Source organism: Triticum aestivum, chromosome 4B (assembly GCF_018294505.1).
Source record: "Triticum aestivum cultivar Chinese Spring chromosome 4B, IWGSC CS RefSeq v2.1, whole genome shotgun sequence".
Taxonomy (NCBI): domain Eukaryota; kingdom Viridiplantae; phylum Streptophyta; class Magnoliopsida; order Poales; family Poaceae; genus Triticum; species Triticum aestivum.
The window spans coordinates 652,215,998-652,238,018 of record NC_057804.1 but is presented as its reverse complement, the minus strand read 5'-3'; the positions used below and the strand labels follow the sequence as shown (position 1 = coordinate 652,238,018).

At 45.4% G+C, this 22,021-nt stretch overlaps 1 protein-coding gene and 1 long non-coding RNA gene across 2 annotated transcripts; one reads left to right on the top strand and one right to left on the bottom strand.

Annotated features, from left to right (window-relative positions):
* Positions 1-5,689: 5,689 nt before the first annotated feature.
* On the top strand, positions 5,690-9,292 carry LOC123093881 (uncharacterized). Its single transcript, XR_006445625.1, has 4 exons — positions 5,690-6,879; positions 7,625-8,206; positions 8,304-8,487; positions 8,598-9,292. It is a non-coding gene; the product is annotated as an uncharacterized lncRNA (long non-coding RNA).
* On the bottom strand, positions 8,481-12,437 carry LOC123093880 (uncharacterized). Its single transcript, XM_044515944.1, has 3 exons — positions 12,158-12,437; positions 9,415-11,382; positions 8,481-8,924 (listed from the first exon to the last, which is right to left on the bottom strand). Exons 2-3 carry the CDS (start codon positions 11,371-11,373, stop codon positions 8,583-8,585), a joined length of 2,301 nt encoding a protein of 766 aa, XP_044371879.1. The 5' UTR covers positions 11,374-11,382; positions 12,158-12,437; the 3' UTR covers positions 8,481-8,582.
* Positions 12,438-22,021: the final 9,584 nt, after the last annotated feature.

Below are 22,021 nucleotides of genomic sequence, written 5' to 3'. Positions count from 1 at the left end.
TGTTATTTCTGTTAAAATAGGAGATAATTGTTATCATGGCCTATGTGATATGGGTGCTAGTGCTAGTGCAATACCTATTTCCTTATACCAAGAGATTATGCATGATATTGCACCTGTTGAGTTAGAAGATATTGATGTTACAATTAAGCTTGCCAATAGAGATACTATTAGGCCTTTTGGGATTATTAGAGATGTTGAAGTCTTGTGTGGGAAGGTCAAATACCCTGCTGATTTTCTTGTTCTTGGTTCCCCACAAGATGACTTTTGTCCCATCATATTTGGTAGACCCTTCTTGAACACTGTTAATGCTAAGATTGATTGTGAAAAGGATGTTGTCACGATTGGCTTGGATGATATGACTCATGAGTTTAAGTTTGCTAAATTTCGTAGACAACCTCGTGATAGAGAATCACCTAGTAAAGATGAAATAATTAGTCTTGCTTCTATTGCCGTACCTCCTATTGATCCACTAGAACAATATTTGCTAGACCATGAAAATGATATGTTTATGAAGGAAAGAAGGGAAATAGATGAAGTGTTCCTCCAACAGGAACCTATTCTGAAACACAACTTACCTGTTGAAATCTTAGGGGATCCTCCTCCATCCAAGGGTGATCCCGTGTTTGAGCTAAAACCATTACCTGATAATATTAAGTATGCTTATCCTGATGAAAAGAAAATATATCATGTTATTATTAGTGCTAACCTTTCAGAACAAGAAGAAGAAAGATTATTGAAAACTCTTAAGAAGCACCGTACTGCTATCGGATATACTCTGGATGATCTTAAGGGCATTAGTCCCACGTTATGCCAACACAAAATTAATTTGGAGAAAGGTGCCAAACCAGTTAGAGATCCTCAATGATGACTGAATCCCAAGATGAAAGAAGTGGTAAGAAAGGAGATACTAAAGCTCCTTGAGGCAGGTATAATTTATCCCGTTGCTGATAGTGATTGGATAAGCCCTGTCCATTGTGTTCCTAAAAAGGGAGGTATTACTGTCGTTCCTAATGATAAAGATGAATTGATCCCGCAAAGAATTATTATAGGTTATAGGATGGTAATTGATTTCTGTAAATTAAATAAAGCTACTAAGAAAGATCATTACCCCTTACCTTTTATTGATCAAATGCTAGAAAGACTGTCCAAACACACACATTTCTGCTTTCTAGATGGTTATTCTGGTTTCTCTCAGATACCTGTATCAGCGAAGGATCAATCTAAAACTACTTTTACTTGCCCTTTCGGTACTTTTGCTTATAGATGTATGCCTTTTGGTTTATGTAATGCACTGCTACCTTTCAAAGATGCATGATGGCTATATTCTCTGACTTTTGTGAAAAGATTTGTGAGGTATTCATGGATGATTTCTCCATTTATGGATCCTCCTTTGATGATTGCTTGAGCAACCTTGATTGAGTTTTGCAGAGATGCGAAGACACTAGTCTCGTCTTGAATTGGGAAAAGTGCCACTTTATGGTTAATGAAGGCATTGTCTTGGGCACAAAATCTCCGAGAGAGGTATTGAAGTTGATAAAGCTAAAGTTGATGCTATTGAAAAGATGCCATGTCCCAAGGACATAAAAGGTATAAGAAGTTTTCTTGGTCATGCCGGTTTTTATAGGAGGTTCATTAAGGACTTTTCTAAAATCTCTAGGCCTCTGACTAATTTATTGCAAAAAGATATTCCATTTGTCTTTGATAATGATTGTGTAGAAGCATTTGAAGTACTTAAGAAAGATTTCATCACTGCACCTATTGTTCAGCCACCTGATTGGAATTTACATTTCGAAATTATGTGTGATGCTAGTGATTATGCTGTAGGTGCTGTTCTAGGGAAAAGAGTTGATAAGAAATTGAATGTTATCCAGTATGCTAGTAAGACTCTTGATACTGCCCAGAGAAATTATGCTACTACTGGAAAAAATTCTTAGCAGTTGTGTTTGCATGTGATAAGTTTAGACCTTATATTGTTGATTCCAAAGTTACTATTCACACTGATCATGTTGCTATTAAATATCTTATGGAAAAGAAAGATGCTAAGCCTAGACTCATTAGATGGGTTCTCTTGCTCCAAGAATTTGATTTGCATATTATTGATAGAAAGGGAGCTGAGAACCCCGTTGCAGATAACTTGTCTAGGTTAGAGAATGTTCTTGACGACCCACTGCCTATTGATGATAGCTTTCCTGATGAACAATTAGCGGTCATTAATGCTTCCCGTACTGCTCCTTGGTATGATGATTATGCTAATTACATTGTTGCTAAATTTATACCACCCAGTTTCACATACCAGCAAAAGAAAAAGTTCTTTTGTGATTTAAGACATTACTTCTGGGATGACCCACACCTTTATAAAGAAGGAGTAGATAGTGTTATTAGAAGTTGTGTACCTGAGCATGAACAGGAATAGATCCTACGCAAGTGTCACTCTAAATCATATGGAGGACACCACGCTAGAGATAGAACTGCACATAAGGTATTGCAATCCGGTTTTTATTGGCCTACTCTCTTCAAAGATGCCCGTAAGTTTGTTTTGTCTTGTGATGAATGTCAAAGAATTGGTAATATTAGTAGACGTCAAGAAATGCCTATGAATTATTCTCTTGTTATTGAACCGTTTGATGTTTGGGGCTTTGATTATATGGGACCTTTTCCTGCCTCTAATGGTTACACACATATTTTAGTTGTTGTTGATTATGTTACTAAGTGGGTAGAAGCTATTCCAACTAGTAGTGCTGATCGAAACACTTCTATTAAAATGCTTAAAGAAGTTATTTTTCCGAGGTTTGGAGTCCCTAGATATCTTATGACTGATGGTGGTTCACATTTTATTCATGGTGCTTTTCGTAAGATGCTTGCTAAGTATGATGTTAATCATAGAATCGCATCTCCTTATCATCCGTAGTCTAGTGGTCAAGTAGAGTTGAGCAATAGAGAGCTCAAATTAATTTTGCAAAAGACTGTCAATAGATCTAGAAAGAATTGGTCCAAGAAACTTGATGATACATTATGGGCCTATAGAACTACATACAAAAATCCTATGGGTATGTCTCCGTATAAGATGGTTTATGGAAAAGCTTGTCACTTACCTCTTGAACTTGAACATAAAGCATATTGGGCTATTAAAGAGCTCAACTATGACTTCAGACTTGCCGGTGAGAAGAGGTTATTTGATATTAGCTCACTTGATGAATGGAGAACCCAAGCCTATGAGAATGCCAAGCTATTCAAAGAAAAAGTCAAACGCTGGCATGACAAAAGGATACAAAAGCGTGAGTTTAATGTAGGTGATTATGTGTTATTATTCAACTCTCATTTAAGATTTTTTACAGGAAAACTTCTCTCTAAATGGGAAGGTCCTTACGTTATCGAGGAGGTCTATCGTTCCGGTGCCATAAAAATCAACAACTTTGAAGGCACAAGTCCGAGGGTGGTGAACGGTCAAAGAATTAAACATTATATCTCAGGTAATCCTATCAATGTTGAAACTAATATTATTGAGACCGTAACCCCGGAGGAATACATAAGGGACACTTTCCAGAACGTTCCAGACTCCGAAAAGGAATAGCTATGTGGTGCGTTAAGTAAACCGACTCCAAAACAATTCTAATGGCATTTTTTATCAGTTTTGGAATATTTATGAATTTTAGGAAGAAAGAAGTAGTCCGGGAAGGACACGAGGCCTCCACGAGGGTGGAAGGCGCGCCCCCCTGTCTCATGGCCACCTCGTGTGCCTCCCGGACTCCGTTTTCTTGCATGTTACGTATTTTGGTCGGTAAAAATTCATTATATAAACTCCCAAAGGTTTTGACCACCGTATCACGCAAATATCCTCTGTTTTCGTTTCGAGCTGTTTTCTGTTACAGATCTAGAGCATCATGGCATCTCCAAGCGCTCCCAAGGACATGTTTTTTGAGAGGGTTATCAACCCCTATCTCGCGGAGGTGCTGCAACACCCTCAAACCATTGAGATGCGTGAGGGGGTGCTGCACATCCGCCATGTGGAGGGACCAAGGCGTACCGGAAGCGTGGAGACAAAGCTCGAAGCCGTGGAGCAGCAAGTCTTCAAGTGCCAAGTGATGGGAGAGCGTGGACTCAACGCCAACCAGATGATGATCACGGAGTTCACCAACAACCACAAGCTAGATGCCAAAGTCATTGGGGAAACCATCTTCAAGCTTCAAGAGAAAATCGAGCACCTCCAAGCCCAGATCTATGACCTGCAAAACCAGAACTGTGAGTATGAATATAGATTCAAGAGGATGATTTTGGCTGCAGATTTAAGGATCCCAGAGACTCGATCATCCTTCTATGATGGTGAGCCTATGCCTTGGAAGATGGACGACAAGACTACATCATCAACAACTCCTACTTCACCACCTCCGAGGACATAATTACATGGGTATGGGCACTCCCCTTGGCAACTGCCAAGCTTGGGGGAGGTGCCCCGGTATCGTATCACCATCACACTCATATCTTTACCGTTTTATTTAATTCGATCCTTTTAGTAGTATCTTGATCTAGTAGATTGAAGTTTCGATATCAAGTAGTTTTAAGTTTTGCTTTGTGATCTCTTTATGTAATCGAGTCAGTGAGCTATCTATAATAAAGATTAGTGTTGAGTCAAGGGCTTTTTTATGTTGCTATGATCTTGAGAAAGTAGAAAGAATAAAAGAGTTCATATTGATCTTATGGATAGTAATGACTTCACACATAAAAAGTATGAGGCATAAAAGTTGTTGAGAGTTGATAAACGTAGTTTTGGTCATCGTTGCAATTAATAGGAAGTAATAAGGAAAGAGAGGTTTCACATACAAATATATTATCTTGAACATCTTTTATGATTGGGGGCACTCATAAAGTATGACATGCTAAAAGAGTCGACGTTGGACAAGGAAGACAACGTAATGGTTTATGTTTTCTCACATCTCAGTTAAAGTATATTGTCATTGACCTTTCAAACATGTTGAGCTTGCCTTTCCCCCTCATGCTAGCCAAACTCCTTGCACCAAGTAGAGATACTACTTGTGCTTCCAGATATCCTTAAACTCAATTTTGCCATATGAGTCCACCATATCTACCTATGGATTGAGTAAGATCCTTCAAGTAAGTTGTCATCGATGCAGGCAATAAAAATTGCTTTCTAAATATGCATGACTTATTAGTGCGGAGAAAATAAGCTTTATATGATCTTGTTATGGAAGCAATAAAAGCGACAGACTGCATAATAAAGGTCCATATACAAGTGGCAATATAAAGTGATGTTCTTTCGTACTAAGATTTTGTGTATCCAACCCTAAAAGCGCATGACAACCTCTGCTTCCCTCTGCGAAGGGCCTATCTTTTACTTTATGTTTTTACTTTATGTTTGAGTCAAGGTGATCTTCACCTTTCCCTTTTTCATTTTATCTTTTGTCAAGCTCCTCGTGTTTGAAAGATCGTGATTGCTTCGTGTCACACATGTGGCATTTATCATTTGGGTAAAAAAATCATATAATATATATATTTGGCATTGTAATTGTTTATATTTGTTCTATAAAATTAGTCAAAAATTTATAAGTTTGATTTTGACGAAATTTTAATTTGGCAAGGAGGAGTAAATACATATACTTTCTGTTTAAATATTTTTTTCTGTAAAAAAAAATACATCTGACTCTCACTCTTCTCTTCGCATCTCTCTCTCTCTCTCGTCTGCGATCGGGTTGGTTTCCCATGGAGGATGTCGCACGCCGCCATCGCCATGGCGGCCGTCCTGACCCAGGTCCATGCGGCGGAGGAGCCCACCTCATCAGCGCCCTGCCGGAGGATCTGCTCCTCCAGGCCCTCGTCCGCCTCCGCTGCGCCCGCGCCGCCGCGCGCACAGGCCTCCTCTCCCGCCGGTGGGCGCGGCCTCTGGACCCGCCTCCCCGACCTCGTCTTCCGCTCCTACCCACGCTCGGCCAGCTCCTACCCGCGCTCGCCTCGCTCCAAGCCGCGGCCGGCCCCGGGGTGACCCTCCTCGACATCCGCGTCGCCGGGCTTGAGCGGGAGGCTGCGCTGGTCTCTTCGCTGCTCCATGCCGCCGCGGGGCTCTCGCCGGCGGAGTTCCGCCTGGCCCTCCCGCGCGACCTCCCGTTCTTCCACGTGGAGGTGCCTCGCTCGCTTCCACCGCGCCACCTCCATGGACCTCGCCGCGCACTACCTCCACCTCTTGCTGTCACGCATCAGCAGGTTCCCCGCGCTCCAGAGACTGTCCCTCTCGTCCCCCCGCGTCGACCTCGCCGACTTGCTCCACAGCTGCCCGTGCCTGCGGGTGCTCAGGGTGGCCGACGGGTTCCTCGACAGCAACATCGCCATCAAATCGGAGTCTTGGGAGGAGCTCGCTGCGGAGAGCCTGAACAAATGGACAGACTGTATCTACATCGAGGCGCCTATGCTCAAGAAATTGGCAGTGTGATTCAGCATCGACAGCGAGCTCACCGTGTCCATCGCGGCGCCAATCGTGGAGAAGGTCTCTTGGGAGTTCTTCTATTGCTATTCCTCGCTCACCCGTGGGCTTGGTCTCATTTCTGTACCATCAGTAAATGAATTGTGGTAATCCACATTTGTTCTAGTTCAAAGAAGAATGCCCGGTAAATTGTCCCTGCGATGAGCCCAGGAGCTGGAGAAGCAAAAATGTCTCATTGATCAATCTCGAAGAAGTGGAAATGGAAGGCTTCGAAGGGGAGGGCCATGAGTTTGATTTGCTGAAAGTGATAATCAGATGTGCAACTACGCTTAAAAGAATGGCCGTGCGGATGTCTGATGAGGTCAGAACAAGTAACGACCGGTGTTCGAAAATATACGACATCTTCAAGGCGTATCCTTTCGTGGAATGCAATGTTCATCTTAGTTCTGGTAAGAAGGTTCTACTGCTGCATAATTGATTGGTATTCTCCTAGATCAAACTATAAGTTTTTTAACCTTTGCGCACTTAGACGAAGCCTAAACTGATGATCATGACCGTTCACCTTGTGCCTGTATTGTGCTCTGAACCTATGTAGTTATGTTCTGTTAATGTCTTTCATGTTGTGCACATTTCTAGACTGGTTGGAATGTGTGCCAACTTTTCATCTAGGTTAAAGCCTGAAGGAATGCCTAATATAGTTAGCTAAAGCCTGATCTATTATAGTTAGCTAAAGCCTGAAGGAATGGCCAATATAGTCCACTGAAATTTGCTTGTGTCTGTACCCCAATAATTGGCTGAATATGCTATATAGTGATTTCTTTGGGGAAATTTTACTGCTGAATTTATGTGCACGCACACACCCTTGTAATGCGCAATTCGGTTTTGCATGTTTTGTACTTGATGGATCTTTGGGCTAAGCAGTAGCTGCTAATGCCAAGACAGAAACAAATAAAATAACTGTATATAAAAGGAAACTGGCAGCTCTTCTGTATTACAAAAAATATTCATATACTCCTTGCAAAGCTGTAATTGACAACAAAGAGAATGTACTTCTAGTTCATGTTGAGCAAGTACTTTGCTGTTTTTCCTTAAGCTGTTTGCAACTGATAGCACCATCTATACTTACGTCGACTTCATATTTCCATGCTCAGATACTGACCCGAACTGGTTTCGAATTGCCCCATTTGCTTGCAGGGCCAAACCGCGGCAGCCAAAGTTCTGCGCTCGCATGATTCTCATCCCTGTGTTTACGGGTTCACGGTGCTCATCGTCAGGAGGGTCCTCTCCAACGCAGAATTTTGCTTGGCGGCTGCTTCGATGAACAAACTGAGCCACTGAGGTGTTATTCCACCGATGTCAACAGAATTTTGCTCTTTCATTAGGCTTGTTATAATCCTTGACGAAAATCATTGAAGCCATATGTGTCGTAGTTCATTCTGACTGACCACCATGCAATTGCCAAAATTCAGTCTACTGAACCTGTCTCGGGCAAAAAATGGTCCTCTCTTAAGCCTCAATCAGCTCAGTGATTTCATTCACCAAAAGTTGGATAGAGCATCAGAGAGGAAGAATGCTCACTTTATCCTCTCTTTTTGTCAAGCAAGCATGTGGCCGGTTTGGCAAGGGCTCCAGCCAGTCAACCCATAGGATTCTGCAGTGCAGCAAACAAAAATAAACGTCCAGGATGGATGGATGGATAGATCCAGGCAACATTTTGACTCCTACCTCGTGGCCTGCTCCGTCCCAGCATTTGTTAAATCAGAGAACTGGGCTGTAGTAAGTACACGCTCCCTCCAATGCTTACTGGTTTCAAAATTTCAAAATTTGGCCAGTTCAGCATTCGGAATAACTCATGACCTTTTTGTGTATGCAGAAGCAATGGCCAACTGTTTTTATTTATATTCTTCTTTCTGTTGGTGTTGGGGCATGGAACTGCCTCCTCTGCTCTGCATTTCATCTCAGCAAATAACCATGGCCTTGCTGCTGCTGCTGCTTCCCTACAGCCTAAAGACTACTGGTACATGCAACATCATCCTCCATCTCTAGCTATGAACAAGGTAAATTTACCTCCCCCTTTTCTATCACAAAAAGAATATGAACACCAAGCCGAATCACGACCGAGGAATTTTACAAATAATGACAACTATTCAGCCTATACCCTTCCCAGGGGAGAGAAGGGAGGATGCCGCGGGTCGAACGCGACAGACGGAGGCGCCTTCTCTCGCTTCGTCGTCTTCAGTTTCTTCTTCTCCTCTGCCGTGACCGCCTCGATCAGCTGCATCACCTCCCCCTCAAGGAGCATCTTGAGCGAGCTGGAGTAGAGCTTGTGCTTGCCCTTCTCGATGACCACGGCCGTCGAAGCCTCCGAGCAGTGCAGCAGAGAGATGCAGGCTGAGAATGCCTGTAACGCTGATAGCTGCGCGTGGAAATCCACCAACAGCTGCCCTTTCCCGTCGGCTTTCATGGAAAGGGCAGGGAGCTCCTCTTTGCTACCCTGTTTGAACAATAAATGGACACACATGACGGCTACTCTTGTTTGCAGTAAGATGAATATATTACAGCTAACTCAGGGCAATTTACTGCATAAGATTAGACTAGAAAGAACAATAAGTTTTAGGCTCTCAGGCATCAGCTAGCTGCATTTGACCTTCAAAATAAATCTTTTCCTTCACAATGGCATAAATTATTACACTTTATGCTAAAGGACCAATAACTAAAGGTATGCCTAACCAAGTCCTATTTTAAAGAATTGTTCTACAGATAGAGAAGTAGTGCAAATAAACAAGTTGATATGAGGATGATTGTCCTGAGTAACAGAGCTAATTAATTACTTCTACAAGATGTTTGATCAGTTTTGCATTATCTTTCTGACAATAAACAATTATCCTACATGAACCACTATCCTCAGAAACAAGAACTGCACATCGTACTAGGTAAATGAGCAAGTATACATCAATACATAGGGGTTGCATTACGTGGCGCACCTGAACAAGGAGCTCCATGGGGTGCTTGCTTTCCTTCATCACAGAATCGACCCAGTTATCATCGTAAGCATTCTCGAGGACGACGAGTGGACATGCCATGTCCCATCCGCCACAATCACACCCTCCACCATATCTCCATCTGTCTAGCAAGGATGAAGGGCTGGATTCATTGTCGTCCGATAATCCATGCAGCCCACTCGGTGTGACCATTTTGATAGTACCAGCGGACGAACACTTCTTGTCCTTATTAAATGGAATCTGAATGACGGTTGCTGCAATCTCCAGATGAGGATAGAGATCCTCTTCAGACCATGGGCGAGATGTCGACACCTCTGGATTATTCCTTGCATCATGCTGGTGGTCAACCAGATTAATCTTCTGTGGATATTCACCAGAGACCGATTTATCAGCGACGCCGCAGGACTTCGGCTGACTGGGCTCTGTACACTGATGAGTCTTCTCCTCGGCAGCAAAACTTCGCCTTGCGTGAGCGATATCGTACAGAACAAACTCGGTGTTGACAGAGTTATTCAGAACACCATCTTTTCCGACTTCAGAGCATAGATAGGACGACGCGTGCATCTGGCCTACAGTCGGAGGCAAGCATCTGCGTTCGTCTTTGGAGGACCTCCCAGCGGTGCTTCCTCGCTTGCCGCCGCTATGGAAAGTGTAAATCCGGCTCAGCTCACTCCCGCTCTCCCAGGACCTAGCAGAGATGGATTCTTCCGGGCCCTCGACACAGAAGTCATAAAAGGGAACACCATTTCTGGAATCAATTTTAAGAACTGCTCGGAGATGAGCAGGCGACAGAGATGCCTCTGTCATATGCCGGCTTTCTCCGTTTGGCTGGCAATTGGATGATGCTTGGCTCCGCTCGGTCCTCGAGAGATCGCTGAGCAACGATTTGCGGGATGCACAGGTTTTGCCGCTTGCTGACACGGCTGTAGGGTTGGGGTCTTCCTTCTCGGCAAGAGTTGGGCTGCTTCTAACAGACTTGGACTTCATGATCGGGCTCAGCATCTTCTTGAAAGGACTTGATCGAGCTGCCTTGGTGATGCTCTCCGTGCCGCGATTGACACATTCTGATGGACTGGTGCCATGAGAGGCGCTCTCGCTCTTTGCTGACACAGACTTATCAGGAATATTACTTGCTGGAACCCTCTCCCTTTCACCATGGTGGTCACTTTCACCAGGGCATACACCGGAGTTGAGCTGACGATCTGCAACTGCATTTCTACCGGACTCTCCATCGAGCAAATGGGGAGCTGCATTTCTGCAGGGGGCTCTTGTTGTGGACTCCTCTTCCTCAATGGATATCTCCAAGAAAGCATCACCAGCGTACTGATCATTCTTGAGCAGGGTGCAGTCCATCCGCGGCCGGCCAAGCTTGAAATCCTCATCAGGCAGCTCACGGAAGGACAAGTCCAGAAAGCCCTTGGCAGACGCCCGATTCACCCTCCGGGTCTCCTCCACGGAGGACTTGGCGGCCTCCGACCGCCGGCTCCGGTGGGAGAAGAGGAGGTACTGCCCCCCGCTCCCGCTCCCGCTGGTGCTGGGCCGGGAGGAGGCCTCGCTGTCGTCGAGGATGTCAAAGGAGAGGAACTCGTCCCCGCTGGGCGCGGAGTCTATCTTCCTCCTGCCCTCCTCCTGGAGCCTCCTTATCCTGGTGATCTCGCTGGAGCTCTGGTACATGGAGCCGCGCTTCGCCACGGCGATATCCTCTGCATTCGTGAGCCGGCCTCTGGTGGGCAGGCTCTTGCAGTGGAAGTTGGGGATGTGGCCGGCCACGCCCAGCCGGAGCTCTCCGGAGCGGTCGCCGCCGCCGTCGGAGCATTTGAGCTGGCTGTACCTCCTGTTGGTTTGTCCGTGAGGACGGCATGGTGTTTGCGGGAGTTCAGGGACTGGCCTGAGTTTGGAATGGGAATGGGACTGGCGCTTGGGGCCGGAGTCGTGCCCCATTGCTGAAACCTGCACAAAGACGGAGACGTAAGATTAGAGCAGTTGCGAACGGATGTATGTAGACATATTTCAGTGCAACTAATATGGAACCGAGGGAGTATTATGCACAGATGTCAAATGTGATGTGGATAGAAGATGCATTCTTCTTCTTGTTGAGAGATGCAGGGAAGCCAAGAGCCCCCAATCCCCAACATGAAGGAAGGAAGGAACAAGCATAAAAGACAAAGAAAATATGCATTAAAACATGGGAGGGGAGGAAAAGTAAAGAAAAAAGAATTGGAGAGGCAGCGAGAGCATCATCATCATCACCATACATCACATGGGTTGGTGCCTGGCTTTGAAAGGGAAAAAATAAGGGGAAAAGCGAGGGCTGCTGCCTGCCTAGGACTCACTGGGATCTACAAACCCAAATCCAAATCCAAACCCAGACCAATGTGGGTGGGTTGTTGAGATGGGAGGGGAGGGAGACGGGGAATCATGCTGCACCGTGCAGCTGCAGATCTCGCCAAAACGGGGTGCGCAGCAGGCAGGAGTAGGGAGGCGAGAAGGAGAGGTAGTGGCGGGAGCTGGAGGGGACGGATTCGGGTCAGGGGAAGCGCCTCCCTCCACATGAAACCAGCGACATCGGAACGTATGCAGTCCCTTGTGTGTGCGCCCGAATCCCGGCCGCCCACGGGCCACGGCGGCACCCCCGAATCTGCAGCCCCCGGCGGCGGCCAGCAGCAGCAGAAGAAGAAGAAGAGGAGGAGGAAGAAGAAGAGGAAGATGGATTTGATTGATTTACCTGGGCGGAGAAGAAGAAGCGCGGAGGCGGAGGCAGATCGGGCGGCGACGGAGGCGGAGGGGGGAGGAGACGGGGTGGGTCTCTTTCCCTTTCCCTTTCCCCTCGGGGAGCAAAGGGACATCGGAGGGAGGGAGTGTGGGCGTGGATGCGCTCACGGCTCACCTCACTTGTTTGCAGTGTTGAGCTCAGCCCAGCAGCAGCCGCCTCACTCTCACTCTCACTCTCTCTGCTGAGGGGAGGGAGGCGAGAAAAGAAAGCCCCGACACTCAAGGGATCTCCTCCTCCCGGCCCCGGTCCTCCCACGCTACGCTAATTTTGGGATTATCTAGACGATTATAGGCTAGAGAGAGAGAGCGAGACAGGAGGGAGTGTGTGATGTTCCGGTAACTTAGCTAGTTACCACAAGCACCTCTCTCTTCATTAAATATGTGCCACATAAACAAAGTTGTATTGGAGTGTGTGATGTTACTCCTAAGTTCCTCCCCACTGTGACCAGCCTAAGCATTTCCAAGCGCCCATTTCACGCCACTCTCCTGGCATTGTCAGGGTGTCTTCGACGGCGACCAGAAAAAACCCTCCCACGTCGGTAGACGGACGCGGATGCGGGAGACAGTCATCCAACCCAACGCTAACCGCATACACTTTAGACAATATTTTAATTAACCGGATGAATTTCATGCAAATCGGCCGATATCCATCATCCAATTTCAGATAAAAAATAGTGCAAATCATCCCTACGTAGCGAGCAAATTAAGTCTAATACAACAAGGCATTGAATTCGACTGCATGTCCAACAAGATCTTCAAGAAAGAATCATGTCCTCCCACACAAATTTTCTCTTCAGCTTCGTCCAGCAGTGCATGCACGTAAATGATCGTCCCTTTGACCTGTGGTACAGCATGGCGCCGCGTGCGGACTACATATAATTTGTAGACCAACATTGAGTGAATGGATCGATCAACAAGTTTAGCAAAGAGGAAGTAGAACTTACCGTCTCCTCCATGCCCGCGTGCAATGGCCACCTTCCACTACTAGGGAAAAGCCTATACACAGAATCTTACCAGCAGCGCTTCTCAAAATACCACGCTACTGCTATTTAGCAGCAGCGCGTTTCACCAAAGCCCGCTGCTGAAAGGAAAATAGCAGTAGCGCGTCCACCACAAACCGCGCTACTGCTATAATTGCAATGACCTCCCCCCCCCTCCCGCTAGTTATAGCAGTAGCGCTCTGTACAGAACAGCGCTACTGCTATAGAAGTTAGCAGCAGCGCGCTTCTAGGAAAACCGCTACTGCTAAGATCAGCCCACAAGTTTAGTCCCACCTCGCTCCGTGAACAGGGTGTTTACCACCTTAAATTTGTTATTTCTGAAACTACCACAACCAGTTGGTCTTCACTGAACTCTATGTGTAAAATTTGTGGCCGCAATATGAGTCCTCTCTGATTCCTACCGGAGGGGACTCATATTGACAATTCAGATTGTACACAAAAATATCATTGATGGCCAATGTATTTTTGCATTGATGTATTTTTTATATAGTTACACTTAGCAGTAGCGGTTTATACGCAAAGCGCTACTGCTATTCAGATTAGTTGTAGCACTTTTTGGCAAACGCGCTACAACTATCCCTACCTTATCCCCACGCGCACGACCGGCCCTCACTCACATTGATCTCTCTCTCTCTCGCCCGCGTGCCGATAATCGTCGTTGTGCGTCGCCGCCGCCGCCGCCTTCGTCCGTCCGCCGCCGAGGTACTCCCCTCCTTCCGTCCCTCCTCCCTCCTCCTCCCTCCTCCCTCCGCCTGCGGCCGCCCCTTCCTCCTTCTCCGCCGCCCTCCTCCCTCCGCCTGCGGCCGCCCCTCCTCCCTCCTCCGCCGGCAGCCCTCCTCCCACCGTCCTCGACCTCGCCGCCCCTAGCTACCTCTCCGTCGCCCCCCACCCCCTGCCACTAGTTAGTACTAGATTTAGTAGTAGTAGATGTTAATTTAGGGTTCATAGCTAGTACTAGATGTTGCTTAGTTAGTACTAGATTTTTAGTACTAGTAGTGGTAGTTGAACTACTTTAGTTGTAGTTGAACTAGTTTAGTAAGTAAATTAATAAACTAGCTGAACTAGTTGAATTAATAGAACTAATTCATTTTTAGTAAGATAATTAATATAACTAGTTGAACTACTTTATTTTTAGAAAGAACTAGTTTTTTTTCTATTTATAGTAAGTTTATATTTAGTAAGAACTAGTTGAATTAATAAAACTAGTTGAACATGTCATATTTGTTGTTATTTTTTAGTTTAAGCAATTATTCGGGATGTATTAGTGATAACTTATATGGTTTCAGGTGACCACCGTCGTCCCCGTTACCGACCCCCTCCGACATCCCCGCCGTCGTCCCAGTCACCGACCCCCTCCGACATCCCCGTTGTCGTCCCAGTCACCGACCCCCTCCGACATCGAGGTGAGACCAGCCAAATATCCTTGTATATCTTGTGTTGTTGCTCAAATAGGATATGTGGTTGCCCAAGTGGTCGTTCATGTTCAGTTTACATCTCCGACTGGCCTATGTTTTGCCGGAGTGTTGATTAATTTCCATTCCGGTAAATTTCAGGCGCTCGATATGTCCTTTTTTAGCAAAGATCATGCCGGATTTTTTCGTGAATTCTGGCATGACTTGTGCTAGAATATGTACAAGTTTAATCTTTGAATTATGATTGTAGGAAATGTCGTACTCGGACGACGACAGTCTTCCGGGGGAGTGTAGCTGGTGCCACGACGATCGAGGTATGTGCGACAGGTTCGTTCGGCTGGACGAAGATCGGCGCTTCAGCATTAAGCTCGAGGAGACCTTCGATTGTGAAACGGTACGCAACAACGACAAGTGTTTTTTTCGTAATTAAGCATGACTTCAACTATTTCAACGTCTAATTTTCATATTTTACAATTCGACTAGCTTATCCCATGCCATGCAAGACGCTATGTCTTGGAGAGGATGGGTTTTGAAGACCATGAAAATTTCGAAACAAAAAAAATACACCTAAGGACCCATCATGATATGGATTTTGAAGTAAATCTGTGCAATGCTCAGAGCGTAACCCATTTTGGTTGCCAAAATTGGGAAGCACTTTGCAAAATGTATAGTTTTTATGAGGGTATGATTGTCACCATGGATCTTGGTGATCCTAACATCGAGCAAGACAATATGGACATTTGGGTCCTTGTTGATACGCTTCCGATTGTACCGCTATGTGAGTTTCTCAAACATAGTTATTAACTATTTATATTGTTTATTTCAAAATAGTTGATAGCTTATTTCCATTGACAGCTTATTTTGATTCTTCAAAGACTGTGCGGAAGATGGTAGATAAAACCCACTACACCGATGGCACCGAATTAACGTATAAGGAGAAAAATCATGTGATCGCATTTTGTAATCTTCTTGAGAATTACAATAACTATTATCGAACTCCTCCAAATTATGGTGAATACGTGCCACTACTGCATGTGTTGAACCACGGTAACTTCTCTGGAGATACCCTGATAAGATTTTTTACTATTACGACATCCGTGCATCTTTTGCATACTTCTAAAACTAGTACATCATTGCTAACTACGAAGTTATTATTATGTTTTTCAACAGAAACTCCCGATGGATTGTGTGCCTCATCTGATGTCGCTGCATGGTCGCCTCTCAGTTCTGAACATACTGTCAGGTAAATCTATGGAGCTCACCTGTGCATATCGGATTTCTAAAACTCGTGAACACATGTTCATCAAAGAATGGAAGAAATGTATGGACATTCGCAAGGAGGTTCTTGGAAGTAACATTCAGCGAAAGGCAAGAATTGAAGACAGGCTAATCTCCATTCTCCATAATGGAGAGTCAGGGGCTATCTTGTTTTTTGCTATTTTACCTTAGAAAATGTAGTAGGTCTTAATCGAATGTAATAGGTCCTATCAGATACAATATATTTATTATGCGGTAATGTGTTAGAGTTGATAATGATGATCTTGAGGAGGTGTTATGTGATGTCAATGATGAAAACGATGATCTTGAGGAGGTGTTATATGACAATGATGTATTATGATGATAAGTTATTAATGATATGATGATGATGATGATCTTATTATATCATTGGGTGAAAGAACCGCGGATTAGTTTCAAGTGGATGGACATCCACTTGAAACTAGTCCACGGTTCTTTCACCCCATGATGTAATAACTCATTATTATGTAAAAACAATCTCTAAATTCCTGTTGTATGAAAACTTGTGTAAAGGTGTATGAATACAACATGAAATAAAAAAGAAATAAAATACTAAATAATAGTAGTAGCGCGCGAGAGGAGAAGCGCTACTACTAATTACCAGTAGCGCTGTTCTGAAGGAGCGCTACTACTAAGTCAATTTACCAGTAGTGTGGGTCGAGGCGCGCTATTGCTAAGCATTAGTTGTAGCGCCTTATAAGTAGCGCTCCTGCCCGCGTTACTGATAGGCCTAAAACCCGCGCTGCTGCTAGGCTTTTCCCTAGTAGTGTTGCCTCGAGCTGACTCACCAAGTTGCATAACTTGATGACGCTGACCCGGATAGCGTGCCAGCGATACGACAACGACCTCACGTTGCGTGGTCGCATGACGTACACGTTATTGGGCGCAGTGTGCTTTCCTGCGTGAAACTTTTCGTGCACTTGCTCCCAGAGGTGGCCCTCTGGTCCTGCCTATGAAATCTGCGGATATGGCCAACCAAGCATCGCACAACAAGCTCATCATCATCCTTCCTACTCTAGAAAACGACATTTGAAAAAATTTCAATGACATTTGACCGAACACCTGCCGGACATGTGTTGGGGAACGTAGCATGTAATTTCAAGAAAAAAATCTACGCTCACGCAAGATCTATCTAGGAGATGTATAGTAACGAGGGGGAGAGTGTGTCTGCGTACCCTCCTAGACTGTAAGCAGAAGCGTTTCACAACGCGGTTGATGTAGTGGTACACCTTCACGATCCGTCCCGATCAAGTACCGAACGTACGACACCTCCACGTTCAGCACACGTTCAGCTCGATGACGTCCTCGCCTTCTTGATCTAGCAAGACAGACGAAGTAGTAGATGAGTTGCGGGAGCACGATGGCATGGTGACGGTGTTAGTGAAGAACAATCTCTGCAGGGTTTCGTACAGCACAACGGAAACTATGACAGAGGATAAACTAGAAGGGATGGGTTTGTCGGCACTGTTGGAAATATGCCCTAGAGGCAATAATAAAAGGATTATTATTATATTTCCTTGTTCATGATAATTGTCTTTTATTCATGCTATAATTGTATTATTCGGAAATCGTAATACATGTGTGAATACTTAGACCAAATATGTCCCTAGTAAGCCTCTAGTTGACTAGCTCGTTGGTCAACAGATAGTCATGGTTTTCTGACTATGGACATTAGATGTTGTTGACAACGGGATCACATCATTAGGAGAATGATGTGATGGACAAGACCCAATCCTAAGCATAGCACAAGATCGTGTAGTTCGTTTTGCTAGAGCTTTTCCAATGTCAAGTATCTCTTCCTTAGACCATGAGATCGTGTAACTCCCGGATACCGTAGGAGTGCTTTGGGTGTACCAAACGTCACAACGTAACTGGGTGACTATAAAGGTACACTACAGGTATCTCCGAAAGTGTCTGTTGAGTTGGCACGGATCGAGACTGGGATTTGTCACTCCGTATGACGGAGAGGTATCTTTGGGCCCACTCGGTAACGCATCATCATAATGAGCTCAAAGTGACCAAGTGTTTGGTCACGGGATCATGCATTACGGTACGAGTAAAGTGACTTGCCGGTAACGAGACTGAACGAGGTATTGGGATACCGACGATCGAGTCTCGGGCATGTAACGTACCGATTGACAAAGGGAATTGTATACGGGGTTGATTGAATCCTCGACATCATGGTTCATCCGATGAGATCATCGAGGAGCATGTGGGAGCTAACATGGGTATCCAGATCCCGCTGTTGGTTATTGACCGGAGAGCCATCTCGGTCATGTCTGCATGTCTCCCGAACCCGTAGGGTCTACACACTTAAGGTTTGGTGACGCTAGGGTTATTAGGAAGACTTGTATGTGATTACCGAATGTTGTTCGGAGTCCCGGATGAGATCCCAGACGTCACGAGGAGTTCCGAAATGGTCCGGAGGTGAAGATTTATATATGGGAAGTTGTCATACGGACACCGGAAAGTTTCGGGGGCATATCGGTATTGTACCGGGGCCACCGAAGGGGTTCCAGGAATCCACCAGGAGGGGCCACCCCTCTCGGAGGGCCTCATGGGCCGCAAGGGGCAGGGAACCAGCCCCTGGAGGGCTGGGCGCCCCCCCCCCTGGGCCGATGCGCCTAGGGTTAGGGGGGAACCCTAGTGAGGGCGCCCCCCTCCCTGCCCCCCCCCTCTAGATCTCATCTAGAGGGGGCCGGCCCCCTTCCCCCTTCCCCTATAAATAGAGGGGCGAGGGGAGGGCTGAACACCTGATCCAAGGCGCAGCCCCTCCCCTCCCCAACACCTCTCCTCCTCCGTTGAGCGCTTGGCGAAGCCCTGTCGGAGTACTGCCTCTCCACCATCATCACGCCGTCGTGCTGCTGTTGGAGCCTTCTTCCTCAACCTCTCCTTCCCCCTTGCTGGATCAAGAAGGAGGAGACGTCGTCCGCTCCGTACGTGTGTTGAACGCGGAGGTGTTGTCCGTTCAGCACTTGGTCATCGGTGATTTGGATCACGACGAGTACGACTCCATCATCCCCGTTCCCTTGAACGCTTCCGCACGTGATCTACAAGTGGTATGTAGATGCAATCTCTCTCCCATGACTCGTTGCTTAGATGAACTCATAGATGGATCTTGGTGAAACCGTAGAATTTTTTTTAATTTTCTGCGACGTTCCCCAACAGTGGCATCATGAGCTAGGTCTATGCGTAGTTCTCTATTGCACGAGTAGAACACAATTTTGTTGCGGGCGTAGATCTTGTCAACTTGCTTGCCGCTACTAGTCTTTTCTTGCTTCAGCGGTATTGTGGGATGAAGCGGCCCGGACCGACCTTACACGTACGCTTACGTGAGACAGGTTCCACCGACTGACATGCACTAGTTGCATAAGGTGGCTAGCGGGTGTCTGTCTCTCCCACTTTAGTTGGAGCGGATTCGACGAAAAGGGTCCTTATGAAGGGTAAATAGAAGTTGACAAAATCACGTTGTGGTTATTCGTAGGTAAGAAAACGTTCTTGCTAGAACCCAATTGCAGCCACGTAAAAGATGCAACAACAATTAGAGGACGTCTAACTTGTTTTTGCAGCAATTGTCATGTGATGTGATATGGCCAGAAGTTGTGATGAATGATGAATGATATATTGTGATGTATGAGATCATGTTCTTGTAATAGGAATCACGACTTGCATGTCGATGAGTACGACAACCGGCAGGAGCCATAGGAGTTGTCTTTTTTTTTGTATGACCTGCATGTCATTGAAGAACGCCATGTAAATTACTTTACTTTATTGCTAAACGTGTTAGCCATAGAAGTAGAAGTAGTCGTTGGTGTGACAAATTCATGAAGACACGATGATGGAGATCATGGTGTCATGTCGGTGACGAAGGTGATCATGGAGCCCCGAAGATGGAGATCAAAGGAGCTATATGATATTGGCCATATCATGTCACTACTTTATATAATTGCATGTGATGTTTATTATGTTTATGCATCTTGTTTACTTAGAACGGCGGTAGTAAATAAGATGATCCCTTATAATAATTTCAAGAAAGTGTTCCCCCTAACTGTGCGCCGTTGCTAAAGTTCATCGTTTCGAAGCACAACGTGATGATCGGGTGTGATAGATCCTTACGTTCACATACAACAGGTGTAAGATAGTTTTACACATGCAGAAACACTTAGGGATAACTTGACGAGCCTAGCATGTACAGACATGGCCTCGGAACACAAGAGACTGAAAGGTCGAACATGAGTCGTATGGAAGATACGATCAACATGGAGATGTTCACCGATGATGACTAGTCCATCTCACGTGATGATCGGACACGGCCTAATCGACTCGGATCGTGTAACACTTAGATGACTAGAGGGATGTCTAATCTAAGTGGGAGTTCATTAAATAATTTGATTAGATGAAGTTAATTATCATGAACTTAGTCTAAAAACCTTTGCAAATATGTCTTGTAGATCAAATGGCCAACGCTCATGTCAGCATGAACTTCAACGCGTTCCTAGAGAAAACCAAGCTGAAAGATGATGGCAGCAACTATTCGGACTGGGTCCGGAACCTGAGGATCATCCTCATAGCAGCCAAGAAAGATTATGTCCTAGATGCACCGCTAGGTGAAGCACCCATCCCGGAGAACCAAGACGTTATGAACACTTGGCAATCACATGCTGATGACTACTCCCTCGTTCAGTGCGGCATGCTTTACATCTTAGAACCGGGGCTCCAAAAGCGTTTTGAGCGACACGGAGCATATGAGATGTTCGAGGAGCTGAAAATGGTTTTTCAAGCTCATGCCCGGGTCGAGAGATATGAAGTCTCCGACAAGTTCTATAGTTGTAAGATGGAGGAAAATAGTTCTGTCAGTGAGCATATACTCAAAATGTCTGGGTTGCACAACCGCCTGTCCCAGCTGGAGATCAACCTCCCGGACGAGGCGGTCATTGACAGAATCCTTCAGTTGCTCCCACCAAGCTACAAGAGCTTTGTGCTGAACTACAATATGCAGGGGATGGTGAAGACCATTCCTGAAGTATTTTCAATGCTGAAGTCAGCAGAGGTTGAAATCAAGAAAGAACATCAAGTGTTGATGGTCAATAAGACCACTAAGTTCAAGAAGGGCAAGGGTAAGAAGAACTTCAAAAAGGACGGCAAAGATGTTGTCGCGCCCGGTAAGCCAGTTGCCGGGAAGAAGTCAAAGAATGGACCCAAGCCTGAGACTGAATGCTTTTATTGCAAAGGGAAGGGTCACTGGAAGCGGAACTACCCCAAATACTTAGCGGACAAGAAGGCCGGCAACACTAAAGGTATATGTGATATACATGTAATTGATGTGTACCTTACCAGTACTCGTAGTAACTCCTGGGTATTTGATACCGGTGTCGTTGCTCATATTTATAACTCACAGCAGGAGCTGCGGAATAAGCGGAGACTGGCGAAGGACGAGGTGACGATGCGCGTCGGGAATGGTTCCAAGGTCGATGTGATCGCTGTCGGCACGCTACCTCTACATTTACCTACGGGATTAGTTTTAAACCTCAATAATTGTTATTTAGTGCCAAGTTTGAGCATGAACATTGTATCTGGATCTCGTTTAATGCGAGATGGCTACTCATTTAAATCCGAGAATAATGGTTGTTCTATTTATATGAGAGATATGTTTTATGGTCATGCCCCGATGGTCAATGGTTTATTCTTAATGAATCTCGAACGTAATGTTACACATATTCATAGTGTGAATATCAAAAGATGTAAAGTTGATAACAATAGTCCCACATACTTGTGGCACTGCCGCCTTGGCCACATAGGTGTCAAGCGCATGAAGAAGCTCCATACTGATGGACTTTTAGAGTCTCTCGATTATGAATCATTTGACACGTGCGAACCATGCCTCATGGGTAAAATGATCAAGACTCCGTTCTCCGGAACAATGGAGCGAGCAACCAACTTATTGGAAATCATACATACCGATGTGTACGGTCCAATGAGCGTTGAGGCTCGCGGAGGATATCGTTATGTTCTCACTCTCACTAATGACTTGAGTAGATATGGGTATGTCTACTTGATGAAACACAAGTCTGAGACCTTTGAAAAGTTCAAGGAATTTCAGAATGAGGT